This window comes from Scyliorhinus canicula, chromosome 11, assembly GCF_902713615.1.
Source record: "Scyliorhinus canicula chromosome 11, sScyCan1.1, whole genome shotgun sequence".
In the NCBI taxonomy this organism is placed as follows: Eukaryota; Metazoa; Chordata; class Chondrichthyes; order Carcharhiniformes; family Scyliorhinidae; genus Scyliorhinus; species Scyliorhinus canicula.
In genome coordinates, this window is record NC_052156.1 from 4,854,711 (window position 1) to 4,869,038 (window position 14,328).

General features: G+C 49.2%; 1 protein-coding gene across 1 annotated transcript in view; it reads right to left on the reverse strand.

Moving 5' to 3' along the window:
* Positions 1–13,991, reverse strand: part of txnrd3 (thioredoxin reductase 3) — a 79,213-nt gene extending 65,222 nt beyond the window's left edge. Inside the window, exons 1-2 of the mRNA XM_038812132.1 lie at positions 13,638–13,991; positions 6,851–6,911 (exon numbers count right to left, since the gene is read on the reverse strand). Coding sequence (XP_038668060.1) covers positions 6,851–6,911; positions 13,638–13,754 — 178 coding nt within the window. The 5' untranslated portion in view covers positions 13,755–13,991. The remainder of the gene's footprint in view (positions 1–6,850; positions 6,912–13,637) is intronic.
* Positions 13,992–14,328: the final 337 nt, after the last annotated feature.

Consider the following 14,328-nt stretch of genomic DNA (forward strand, 5'->3'; position numbering starts at 1 on the left):
GGAGCATTGTATAGGAGCTTTACCCAAGCGGTGAACCCTGTTCCAAGCCCGAACCGCTCCAGTACCTCTATGAGGTATTTCCATTCGACTCTGTCGAAGGCCTTTTCTGCGTCCAGGGAGACGATCACCTCTTGTGTTCTCTCCCCGGAGGGGGTCATTATCACGTTCAGCAGGAGCCTGATGTTCGCGGTAAGCTGTCTACCTTTGACGAAGCCCGTCTGGTCCTCTGTGACCACCTCAGGTACACAGTCTTCTAGCCTTTTGGCTAGGATTTTGGCCAGTATTATGGCGTCTGCGTTCAGCAGAGATATGGGTCTGTATGACCCACATTCCGTTGGGTCTTTGTCTTTCTTAGGTATCAGCGAGATTGAGGCCTGTGCTAACGTGGGTGGCAGTGTGCCCCTAGCTAGCGAGTCTGTGAACATCTCCCGCAGGTGCGGGGCCAGCGCTGTCGCAAATTTTTTGTACAAGTCCGCCAGGAATCCGTCCGGTCCCGGCGCCTTCCCCGTCTGCATGGAGCTAATGCTGTCCATGATCTCTCCCAGTGCTAGTGGTGCTTCCAGATCCCGTTTTCTGCCCTCTCCCACGACTGGTATGCCCAGTCCATCAAGAAACCGGTTCATCCCAGCCTTCCCCGTTGGGGGCTCCGAGGTGTACAGCTCTTGGTAGAAGGCCTTGAAGGTTTCTTTAATCCTCTCTGGTTCCGTTTCCAACGTGCCTCTGGTACCTCTGATTTGCGCAATTTCTCTGCTGGCTGCCTGCTTTCTCAGCTGGTGTGCCAACAGGCGGCTGGCTTTGTCTCAGTGTTCGTACACTGCCCCGCGTGCCTGGCGGAGTTGGTGTACTGCTTTCCTGGTGGAGAGCAGGTCAAAGTTCCTTTGTAATTCTTTTCTCTCCGCCAGGAGCTCTACGGTCGGGGCCTCGGAGTATTTACGGTCTACCTCCAGTATGGAGTCGACCAGCTTCTGCCTAGCCACCCTTTCCTCCCTATCTCTTTGAAGGCAATGATTTCCCCTCTTAGTACGGCCTTAAGCGCTTCCCAGAACGTGGAGGATGAGACCTCCCCGTTTTGGTTGTTCTCCATGTACTCCGCTATGGCCCGCGCTATCCTTTCGCTGAAGGCCTTGTCAGCTAGTACGGCACCGTCCAACCTCCATGTGGGGCGCTGAGCCCTTCCCGTCTCCAGCCACACGTCCATGTAGTGCGGGGCGTGGTCTGATATCACAATTGCGGAGTATTCCACCTTGTCTATCCCTGGAAGCACCGTTTTCCCCACCACAAAGAAGTCAATTCTGGTGTACACGTTGTGTACTGGGGCGAAGAAGGAGAATTCTTTCTCCCCCGGGTGGGCGAATCTCCAGGGGTCCACTGCTCCCATCTGCTCCAGATAGTGACTGAGTTCCCTTGCCATGCTTGAGGTTTTCCCCGTTTTGGGGTTTGATCTGTCCGTCTTTGGATCCTGTACACAGTTGAAGTCCCCCCCCCATGATTAGTCGGTGCGTCGCTATGTCCGGGATTTCTGCCATGGTCTTTTGGATGAAGCTCGTGTCCTCCCAGTTGGGCGCGTACACGTTGACTAGAACTACCGGCGCCCCATCTAGGGCCCCGCTGACCATGACATACCGCCCCCCTGGGTCTGTAACCGTCTTTGTCGCCCTAAACCTTGTCCTCTTGTCAATCAGGATTGCCACCCCCCTGGCCCTTGTCCCATAATAGGAATGGTAGGTTTGTCCCTTCCAGCCCTTTCTTACCCGCAGTTGGTCCTGCTCCCTCAGGTGCGTCTCTTGGACGAAGACTATGTCGGCCCTCATGTTTCTGAGGTGGGTGAGGACTCTAGATCTCTTCACTGGGCCGTTAAGTCCCCTTACGTTCCAGGTGATTATCCTGGTGGGGGGCTTCTGCCCCCTCGATCCTGTGGGATTAACCATATTTGTCCGGTGGACGCGGCCCTGCCCTCTGGGGTTTCCCTTTGTTAGGGGGCCGTCCAGGATGGCCACTATCACTGCTCTCCCCATGCGGTCGGGTCTCTGCGCTCCGGGGTTTCCCCTTGTCCCGGGGGCACCCGCCATGGCCATCCACTGTGTCCGCCACGCGGGTAGTCCCCTGCACTCCGGGGGCCCCCTTCGCCCACAGACCGTACTGGGTGGGTGCTTTCAGCGGTTCCCTATTTCAAGCCCTTGGTTGTGGCACTTTGTGGCCCTGTTCCTTTTCTGGCCTCTTTTGTCCCTTCGTCCCTGCATTGCTCCTCTATCCCCTATTCCTGTCCCCATTTGCTCTCCCGACTTTGATGGGTGATCCCCTCCCTCCCCTGCCTGGCGCCTTCCCCCCTGTTGGGGGTGCGCCGCGGCCCTGCTTTGTTGCGTGCCCCCATCGCTAGCTTTCCTGCTAGTACAGTGGCTCCCCTCTCGGAGGTTGCTGTCCCACTTCTCCTCTGCCCGGCCTCTACGGTTTTCTGCCCGCTCCTCCTCCACCTTACCCTGCGCCCCTCTCACCTGCTCTCCCTTCTCCGGTACTCCCATTCCCTCGTGCTGGGGCCTGGCCTCCCACCTGGAGCGGTCCCTTGGGCAGTGGGTTGTTTTTTTGTTCTGGGTGTTCCTGCCCCGGGGGGGGGGGTGGGGGGGGGGGGGGGGGGGCGGCTTTGCCTCGCCCCCCCCCCCCCCCCCCCCCCCCGTCGGCGTGGTGTTTTTCCAGCCCGTGCTCCTCGACGAACCTATTCGCCTCAGCAGGGGCTGTAAAGAAATATTCCTTGTTTTGGTATGTGACCCAGAGTTTTGCTGGGTACAGCAAACCAAAACGCACTTTGCTCTTGTAGAGAGCTGCTTTCGCTCTGTTGAACTCAGCCCGTCTCTTAGTTATGTCCGCTCCAAGATCCTCGTAGACTCGGATGGCGAGCCCTTCCCATTTGCAGGCTCTATTTTCCTTGGCCCAGCGCAGGATTGTCTCCCTATCCCGGTACCGGTGCAGTTTGGCTATGACTGCTCTCGGTTGTTCCCCTGCCTTGGGCTTCGGGCGCAGCAACCGATGAGCTCTGTCCATTTCCGGTGGGGTGGGAAAAGTATCCCTCCCCACTAAGGTGCCCAGCATCGCAGCCACATATGCTGTGGGGTTTCTGCCCTCGGTCCCCTCTGGCAGGCCCACTATCCTAAAATTTTGCCTTCTTGGGCTGTTTTCCTGGTCGTCTACCCTGCCCTTCAGGCTCCCCTGTGTTGCACCCAGTCTCGCCACTTCCCTCTCCAGGGCCGTTACCCGGTTGCTCATGTCGGTCGCTGCTTTCTCCAGCTCTTTAATGGTTGCCTCATGGGCTTCCAGTTTCTCCCCTTGGGCTTCCAGTTTCTCCCCTTGGGCATCCACTTTCTCCTCCAATCTGGTCAGAGCCTGCTGCACCCCTGACATGGCCCTGGCCACTGCTGCCTGTACTGCGGCCTCTGCGTCCGCTTTCAACCCTGCCTTGATTGCCTGCAGCTGCTCCCTCACCACCTCGGCAAAGGCTGCCTTCCAATTCACGCCCCCCTCTAACCCCAGGGGAGAGGGTACCTGTCTGTCCAGCTCTTTTTGATGCGGCGATACATCCGTCCCGCCGCTTCGTGTGCTGATTCGTTCGCCTGAGCTGGCTTGCCCTTTGTCCCGTCTGCTTCTGGTGCCCTCTCTCCCCTAGCTCCCTTCTGGCATTTTTTGCTCCCCCTTCCCTTTCATCTTTTCTTCTCCCCTTGTTTTTCTTTTCCCCCCTTTTCCGCACCCTATTTTTATTTAATTTTTTTTTTTTATTTCCCCCCCCCCCTCTCCCTCCCTTCTTTCCTTTACCCCTTTATTTTATTAATTTATTTCTTAATTATTTTCTCTCCCCCCTCCCCGCTTTTATGCAACTCCTCTCAGATGGACTTACTTTTGCTGGGAGCGACCCCTCCCTCTCTCTTTAACAGTTTTCTTTTGGGGTTTTTTTTTTACAAAAAGAAATAAAGGTCCGTTTTTGTTTTCTCTCCCCCTTCCTCTCTCCTCACTCACGAGAGCGAGAGGGGCTTTTGCCCAGTCCCTTTGTTCTTGCCACGTGGTGGTCGCTGTCGTTTTTGGGGGGGGGGGTCATCTTTGTCTACAGGAATAGTGCCAGAGGATTGGAGGATAGCAAATGTTGTCCCCTTGTACAAGAAGGGGAGTAGAGATAACCCCGGTAACTATAGACCAGTGAGCCTTATTTCTGTTTTGGGAAAAGTCTTGGAACGGTTTATAAGAGATAGGATGTATAATCATCTGGAAAGGAATCATTTGATTAGAGATAGTCGACATGGTTTTGTGAAGGGTAGGTCGTGCCTCACAAACCTCTGAGTTCTTCGAGAAGGTGACCAAACAGGTGGATGAGGGTAAAGCAGTTGATGTGGTGCATATGGATTTCAGTAAAGCGTTTGATAAGGTTCCCCACGGTAGGCTATTGCAGAAAATACAGAGGCATGGGATTCAGGGTGATTTAGCAGTTTGGATCAGAAATTGGCTAGCTGATAGAAGACAAAGAGTGGTGGTTGATGGGAAATGCTCTGACTGGTGTCCAGTTACTAGTGGTGTGCCACAAGGATCTGTTTTGGGGCCGTTGCTGTTTGTCATTTTTATAAATGACCTGGAGGAGGGCGTAGAAGGATGGGTGAGTAAATTTGCAGATGACACTAAAGGTGGTGGAGTTGTGGACAGTGCAGAAGGATGTTACAAATTACAGAGGGACATAGATAAGCTGCAGAGCTGGGCTGACAGGTGGCAAATGGAGTTTAATGCAGAAAAGTGTGAGGTGATTCATTTTGGAAGGAATAACAGAAATGCAGAGTACTGGGCTAATGGTAAGATTCTTGGTAGTGTGGACGAGCAGAGAGATAACGGTGTCCATGTCCATAGATCCCTGAAAGTTGCCACCCAGGTTGAGAGGGTTGTTAAGAAGGCGTACGGTGTGTTAACTTTTATTGGTGGAGGAATTGAGTTTCGGAGCCATGAGGTCATGTTGCAGTTGTATAAAACTCTGGTGCGGACGCATTTGGAGTATTGTGTGCAGTTCTGGTCGCCACATTACAGGACGGATATGGAAGCATTGGAAAGGGTACAGAGGAGATTTACAAGAATGTTGCCTGGTATGGAGGGAAGATCATATGAGGAAAGGCTGAAGGACTTGAGGCTGTTTTCGTTAGAGAGAAGAAGGTTAAGAGGGGACTTAATTGAGGCATACGAGATGATCAGAGGATTAGATAGGGTGGACACCGAGAGCCTTTTTCCTCGGATGGTGATGTCCAGCACGAGGGGACATAGCTTTAAATTGAGGGGAGATAGATATAGGACAGATGTCAGAGGTAGGTTCTTTACTCAGAGAGTAGTAAGGGCGTGGAATGCCCTGCCTGCAACAGTAGTGGACTTGCCAACACTAAACGCATTCAAAATGGTCATTGGATAAGCATATGGACGATAAGGGAAGAGTGTAGAGGGACTTCAGAAGGGTTTCACAGGACGGTGCAACATCGTGGGCCGAAGTGCCTGTACTGTGCTGTAATGTTCTATGTTCTATATAAACTGACCTTAACCAAGCAGAAATGAAAATGAAATGAAAATCGCTTATTGTCATGAGTAGGCTTCAATGAAGTTACTGTGAAAAGCCCCTAGTCGCCATAACTTGCTGGTGTGGACCTTTATACACTGATCCACATGTGTTGCGATTAGTGAAATGGGCATACACATAACAATTCAATTTAGTGAGGATAATCTAAATGTTATTGTTTTAAGGACAAGAGTAAAAAGTGTCACAGATTATTGAATGTGGCAGAGTAAAATAAGGCAGCTATGGATTACTCAGCTTTGTAAACTGGGCCATCAAATACAAAAACAACCCATGCTAGACTTTCACAAACCATTGGTTAGGTACTCAACTGGAGTGCTGTGTAGACTTCTGGGCACCACACTTTAGGAAGAATGTCTTGGAAAGCACATAGGAGATTTACCAATAGTGCACCTCAAGTTATGTAGAAAGATTAGAAAAGCTGGAATCCCAGGTATTTTCAGGTGAAACCAGATTTCTGCACATCATATTCCAGACGTGTTCTGGACCGAGTCATTTTCCTCCTGGCATCGTGGAGAATTGGGTGTGGGTGAAAGATTCTTCCTCTGCATCCCATTAGTGAGATGCAAATGAGTTTCAAGCTGGCCTCCAGCAAGTTGTAATATGGAATGCACTGCCTGTTACTATTGAATCTCCCTCCACCACCCTTTCAAAGAGAATTGGACAAAAACATGAGGGGGAAAATATTGTGGGTAAAAAATGGTAAAAAAAGGAGGGAAGTGGATTGGCCAAATGGTCTCCTCCTCTGCTGTACCAATGATTCCAAGCATGTTATTTTGCTCTGTGCTGCACATCATTCTCTGACCAGACGAGGAGTGCAGATCAGTAAAGTTATTTCAAATCTACACTCCAGATTGGAAATTATTTGGTGTCTATTGGTTTAACAAAAGCAAGGCAGTGTGCGTACAATTCAGCTTAAACAGAATAAGGTTCCCAGCCCTCATCACTACATGATGCCCCATGATGAAAAGCAAACATTTCTGATAGTCCTTAAAATGAAGGAGCAAGAAGGGCATAAATATAATTCAACAGTTTAATTCTCTATTATGTATGGTGATCATAGCTATTAGCAAAACAAACCAAAGTTTGGACTGTAATTTGAATACTTTCCCCTTGCTCTGCATGACTCTGCACTTTTCCCTTATATTTGGAAGGTCAAGTATACACTGATAACACGTGGGTAGCGTGTTAAATATTAAATAGTATCTTAAGAGTGAAATAGGAAAGCAAACAGTTACTGACATAATATAAAAGCTTACGTCAAGTTACCTAGTAAATCAAGTTCCACAACATGAATATCAACATCCATGGCACTAAACAGTTCTTTAACCTATATGAAAGAAAACACAACACATTACTAAAAGCAAACAGTGCCAACAAAACTAAAGATTTCCACATTCATTACGTGTCTGAAGTATCACACACAATACTCTGCACTACAAATAAATGCAGATAAACACTGGGTTTATACATTATTTTTGCAGCCTGAAGGTATGAACTCCAGCTGGGATACGTTCCCACAGGCAGTACGCCAGAACCTCAACCATGAGGGGACTGTTTGTGCCAACACAAAAAATGAAGGCAATCTATTTGGCACTGGACAGCATCACAGCCAACCTAATCTTGCCACCACCTGACAGTCACATTTTCCTGGAATAATAGCTGTCAGGGTGGAGATCCCTGGATAAGTATTTGCACTCCGGACCAAAGACAGGAGATCAGATTTAGTGTATAAATGCCTGCCCTGATAAGATCAGCAAAATCACTAAAGAACAGTTCTGAATCCTTGGGCCTTCATCTCTATTGTTAAGTATTTCAGGTTTACCTCAGAATGAATGGTGAAACTAAAATCTTAATTATGCAGTAAACTCCTGACAACGACAAAAATACAGACACAATAAAGAAAGGAAAAGGTTACACCACTGATTCTCAATCAACTGTATTAGAAAGATTTAGGCACTTGTTTCAAGGTGAAGTGATTGTAGATCTGGAGGAGTTTACAAAGATAGAAGATAATATCATGCAGGGATTCAGCCAATGAAAATCAGCCCAATGAGAGGGAACTAATTACAGCATCAGCTGGCATGAGGACATTGAACATGGGAGCAGGGAGATTTGATGGTCAGCAATTGGGTCTTTTATTTTATAAATATTCTTTCATAGGATGTTGGCCTTGCTGGCTCGACCAGCATTTTATTGCCCATACTAATTCCCCCGAGGTGGAGATGGTAAGCTGCCTTCTTGAACTGCTGCAATCATTGTGGTGTAGATACACACACACACAGTGCTGCAAGGGAAGGAATTCCAGGATTTTGATCCCTAACAGTGAAGGAATGGTGATACGGTCCCAAGTCAGGATAGACAGTGTCTTGAAGGAGAATTTGGAGGTGGTGACATTCCCGTGCATCTGCTCCCTTTGTCCTTCCTTCTAGGTGGTTGAGAGTTCAGATTTAGAAGGTTTGGGATGCTGTTGAAGTAGCCTTGGTGAGTTGCAGCAGTGCATCTTGTAGATGGTGTATACTCCTGCCACTGTGCATCAGTGTTACACGGAGTGAATGCTTGTTGGAGAGGTGACAATCAAGCAGCTGCTTTGCCCTGGATGGTGTCGCGCTACTTGGGTGTGTTGTTGGAGCTGCACTTATCCAGGCAAGTGGAGAGTATTCCATCACTCGTGTCTTGCAGATGGTGGACAGACATTAAGTGGGGAGACGAGTTACTAATTTTTAACCATAGCATAGATATGGCTAGTCCAGTTCAGTTTCTAGTCAAAGGTAACCCCCCCCCCCCCCCAGGATGTTGCTAGTGGAGGATTCAGCAATGGTAATCCCATTCAATATTGGGGAGAGATAGAGATAGAGAAATATAGCACAGAACAGGCCCTTCAGCCCACGATGTTGCGCCGAACTTTTGTTCTAGGTTAATCATAGAATTTTGGACAATTTTTCATGGCCAATCCACCCAACCTGCACATCTTTGGACTGTGGGAGGAAACCGGAGTACCCGGAGGAAACCCACGCAGTCACGGGGAGGATGTGCAGACTCCACACAGACAGTGACCCAAGTCGAAATCGAACTTGGGACCCTGGAGCTGTGAAGCAATTGTGCTATCCACAATGCTACCGTGCTGCCCTTAAGAAGTTAACCTACACTCCATTATTCTACCCTAATCCATATACCTATCCAATAACCGCTTGAAGGTCCCTAACTTTTCCGACTCAACTACTTCCACAGGCAGTGCATTCCATGCCCCCACTACTCTCTGGGTAAAGAACCTACCTCTGACATCCCCTCTATATCTTCCACCATTTATCTTAAATTTATGTCCCCTTGTAATGGTGTGTTCCACCCGGGGAAAAAGTCTCTGACTGTCTACTCTATCTATTCCCCTAATGATCTTATAAACCTCTATCAAGTCGCCCCTCATCCTTCTCCGTTCTAATGAGAAAAGGCCTAGCACCCTCATCCTTTCCTCGTATGACATACTCTCCATTCCAGGCAACATCCTGGTAAATCTCCTTTGCACCTTTTCCAAAGCTTCCACATCCTTCCTAAAATGAGGTGACCAGAACTGCACACACTACCCCAAATGTGGCCTGACCAAGGTTTTGTACAGCTGCATCATCACCTCACGGCTCTTAAATTCAATCCCTCTGAGAGATGATTAGATTCTCTCTTGTAGGAGATGGTCTTTGCCTGGCACTAGTGTTTGTCTGCCCAAGCCTCAGCACTGTCCAGTATCTGGACAGTATCCAGGTCCGTATCTGAGGAATCGCGAATGGTGCTGAACATTGTGCAATCATTAGTGGTGGAGTGGGGGGGGGGGGGGGATGCCAGGCCATGAGATTGCATTGGGAAACAGTTTCAGCAACAACAATTACCCTAGGATCCTGTGGGTGGGATCTGTTCTGGCCATGATGCTTCCTGATCGTAGAACAGGATACCACTAATATTCATGCACAGAATAGCCATATATAGCAGAGGGTTATTGGAACCAGCAGCATGAGTAAGCTCTTTGAATAGGAAAAGAAGAAAAATTAAAGCAGAAGCATTCAGACATACCATAAAATAGCAGTGGTTATTTTATGCTAGTGAGAAGTTTAAAGAAGGGAAATGATCGCAACATTTACGAGTTCAATAATGCAGAGTAAATTGGAACTGCAAATTGATACACAGTTCAACAACTTGTATTCAGAAGTTGGATTGGTCGCATGCTTTAAAAATTCATGAGACTACTTCTCCATTACTTTCTTAGTAGTGTCCATAGCTACAGTCACAAATATTAGCAAGACTACCCTACCCATTTGCCACATTGTGATTGAAGCAGATTCTGGAGAACTTACCCAGGTGGCAGAATAAAATTTCACATTTACACAATTTAAAGGAAAACTAGTAACTCTTGCTAGCTAGGCATTTAACTTTGTATGCCCCGCCTCTTTAAAGAAAGACACACTTGCATTTATTTACAGCCAGTGAAGTACTTTTCTGCTGAAGTGTCGGGGAAACAGCAGCCAATTTGTGGACAGCAAACAGTCACCAACGAAAATATGATAATAAACAGACAATCTGGGTGTGATTTATTGCCTCGTGTACCAAGGTAGAGTGAAAAGTATTGTTCTGTGTACAGTCCAGACAGATCATTCCATACATGAAAAAACATAGAACATGCGATAAATTTGCAATGTAAATACACAGGTAGACATCAGGTGAAGCATACGGAGTGTTGTGCTAATCAGTGGAGAAGGTGTGTGGAGAGATCAGTTCAGTCCATAAGAGGGTTATTCAGGAGCGGGGAAGAGGCTGTTTTTGAACCTGTTAGTGCAATCTGTTTTAAGTAACATGTATGGAGGGATACAGGCTGGTCAAGAGACCGGGGAGCTCCCCCCCCAGCAGGAAATATGGCAGAGGGTGGATCGTTGGGTCAGGCCTCGCCCTTCGCACAGTGGAGACTCTGACCAAGGTGATGGCAGGAGAGTTTGGGAGGCAGTTTGCTAAGCACATGGAGGTGATGCGCAAGGAGATGATGGCAGCGATGAAGGAGCTGTTGGAGGAGGCGATGGCCCCGGTGTTGAAGACGTCGGCCGAAGTACGGGAGCAAGGAGAGAAGTTGAAGGGGGAGGAGGAAGCTCTTCCACAAGTTCCATGTTAAGGAGAAGGTCCTGAGTTGCGCGAAGCAAAGGCATGAGGTGAAGTGGGAAGTTGTTGGTATTCGTACATACCAGGACTTTACTGTGGAGCTGACGCAAGGGCGGGCAACGGTCTACCGGTTGAAGGCAGCACTCTGCAGCAATGGTGTGAGGTTCAGCGGAGTCTACCCAGCGAAACTGAGGAAGATCTATATCTCGAGAGACTTCACGAGTTTGGAGGAGAAATATGGGTTGGCTCAGGGAGAGGGGTTTAGGTTGCTGCAGACTCAAGATTTAGCAAGGTTCTTCTGACCTTCCCAATAGCACCAGCCACCTTGTAGCTCGAGGCAGTGCTGTCAGGGGAGGGGGTTCTTTCGGCGATTTATGGGCCATCCTGAAGGAGGACAGGGTCAGGAGGGGATCACGGTGAAGTGGGAGGAGAAGCTGGAGGAGGGGGCAGTGATGGAAGAGGGGCTGTGGTGCGAGTGCTGCAAAGGGTAAATGCCTCAACCTCATTTGCGAGGTTGGGGCTGATACAGTTGAGAGTCATGCACAGGACGCACCTCACAAAATCAAGAAGGAGCCAGCTGTTTGAGGGGATGGAGAATGTCCGTCAGCAATGGGGGGAGGGGCCCCGCAAACCTCATTCATATGTTTTGGTCCTGCCTGAAGCTGGAAAGCTTTTGGTAGGAGGTATTTAGCACAATCTCGGGGGTCTTACATACGGATGTGGAGCCAAGTCCCCGAGAAGCCATATTCAGGGGTCGGACCGGCCCGAATTGCAGGCGGGAGCGGATGTCCTGGACTTTGCCTCGCTGATCACTCATTGGCGGGTCCTGTTGGGGTGGTGGTCAGCATCTCCATCCTGTGCCTCGGCATGGCGGGGGGACCTGGAGTTTTTGACCCTGGAGAAGGTGACGCTTGCGCTGGGGGGGGGGGGGGGGGGGGGGGGGGGGGGGGGTCTACAATTCTTGGGGTTTGTTTATCATACACTTTCGGGAGTTTGTTGCCGTTGAATGTGTTTGGCGGGGGGGGTGGCTGTTTTCTTTTTTATATTGCTGGGGTTGTTTTGTTTCTCTTCTGTGGCAAAAAATAATGAAAATATGGCCAAATTAAAATATATTTTTAAAAAATTTATGTCGATGTTATAGTTCCAAGATGAAGTTTATAAATACAGTACAATTTACCACATCTCACAAAAAACACTAAAAATGGGGTCTGCTCTAATACCAATGACTGGGAATCCTCAGCACACTAATCTCGGCTAAGAAAGTGAAAGAGCATTTCAGTCAGGATGAGAAATACAAATGAAGCAGAATTTCTGCAACGGGCAACCTGCTCTGGTGGCACTGCTCACAGGGGCAACTTTCAACTAGATTATTTTTGTACCTCCTTTGAAAGCTTTCCCTATACGGTTTAACAACTCCTACCTACCCAAATGTGTATCTACTTTTATTCACTTCCACCACTATTCCCGAGAGGGAATTCCATATTCTTACACCTCCTAAGATCTAAAAAAAAGCTTAGCTCCCTTTACGTTTTGATTAATGTTTAGGCCAGTGAGACTCAAAAGGTTCTCCACTCACATATCCTCTCCCAAAATCAGCCTCAACATCGAAAGCCCCAATCAGCTCTTCTAATCTATTGTAATCGAGAGCTAAAACATCACAAACCAGTACATTTCCTGCATTATGACTGTGACTACAATTTAGAAGGTATTCCAATGGCTCCAAAGGACTTCCAGCGGTTGTGAAAAGCTCCTATTACAAATCTTTTCCAGTCAGTATTTTGGTGGATCTGATCTTCTCACTACAACAGGGTACTGCAAAGTGCAGCACACAAAGAAACAGTTAAAGGGGATAAGGCAAAAATAACTTTTATTTGCACTGTAGCTTATCACGGCATCAGGATGTCAGATGATCCTTGCACCGACTGAATTACTTCTAAAGTGCAATTTCTATATGTGGGCAAACACAATAGCCAATTTACGAAATTCTACACACAGTGATTGACATAATGGCCAGTTAATTTGTTTTGGTTGTGCTCATTTAGGGAGCAGTACCTCTGTTCAAACAGCACCATGAAGTCGATCTCGGACATTGAGAACTCAGTTCTAAAGACGGATCTCAAACATCACACTGAATAAATGCACGCACCTTCCCTCGGTGCCGCGTTAATACAAATCCTGGAGCGTGTGCTTCAACCAATTCAGGGATGCAGGCTAATCTTTGATCAAATATCACTTTCACCATTGCATTGAAGGCATTTGAATATCTAGCAACCTAGAGTGGCTCGTTTGCATCTGTATATGGAATTAAGCTTTGCGGTGATGCTCTACAGTCGCACAGCCTGAAAATCTAAATCCAGATATATTGTTGGGCAGGATAATTGATGCTTGATAGCGCAAAGTTGTACATATGAATAAGCCCAAGGCCATTCAGCCCCTCATGTAATAATAACTTGCTGTCACAAGTAGGTTTCAATGAAGTGACTGTGAAAAGCCCCTAGTCGCCACATTCAGGCGCCTGTTCAGGGAGGCCGGTACGGGAATTGAACCCGCGCTGCTGGCCTTGTTCTGCATCACAAGCCAGCTGTTTAGCCCACTGTGCTAAACCAGCCCTTGCCTGCCCCGCTGTTTGATAAGATCATGCTGATCTAATAGTGGCCTTTCCTCCCGACCCCCATAACCCCCGACTCCCTCCTCAATGAAGAACCCACCTAACTGGGCCTTAAAGCCAGTATCACTGAAACAAATCCTGTTCAGTATTACCGTGTTCCGCTGTGTGCAATCCTGCTGTGCACAAATTAGCTGTCTTGCTGCAAGTTATTATGCTTCAGAAATGCTTCATTGGTGTTAATGGTGAAGGGGCTGCCTGGCCTTCCCTGGGGGCTGGAATTGCGGTGAATACCGGGAGCTGGCACTCCGCACTCACCTTCTTACAGAACGGACAGAAGGTTTTGCTGAACACCAGCACCTGGTGCGAGTCGATGAGCCGCTGGATCCGCAGTTTGAGCTCCTCGGGGGAGGCGCTGGAGCCGGTCGGAGCCATGGCGCCGAGCAGAGGCGGAGGAGGGTCGCGGCCCCTCAAACACTGAGTGTCAAAACAAATCACCTTCACGGTCGACTTTTACCTCATGAAAAGCATGAAATCACCAGACAATCCCACTAATTATCTGCATTTGCCGAATAATCGCTTAACGCGCGGAGAAGATTCCCGAAGTTTCCCGGCTGTTCGCTCCCCAGCCCCGCGCGCGCCACAACCCGGGTCAACTCCGCGTCACTGCGCGCGCCCCGCCCTCCCAGTCATGGCGCACGCCCCGCCCTCCCAGTCATGGCGCACGCCCCGCCCTCCCAGTCATGGCGCACGCCCCGCCCTCCCAGTCATGGCGCACGCCCCGCCCTCCCAGTCATGGCGCACGCCCCGCCCTCCCAGTCATGGCGCACGCCCCGCCCTCCCAGTCATGGCGCACGTACGGGCCCGCCCCCACTGCGCGCAGCCCGCCCTCCCAGTCATTACGCACGCCCCGCCCCTCACAGCGCACGCCCCGCCCTACACTGCGCACGTAACGCCCCGCCCCCACACTGCGCACGTACAGCCCCGCCCCCACACTGCGCACGCCCCG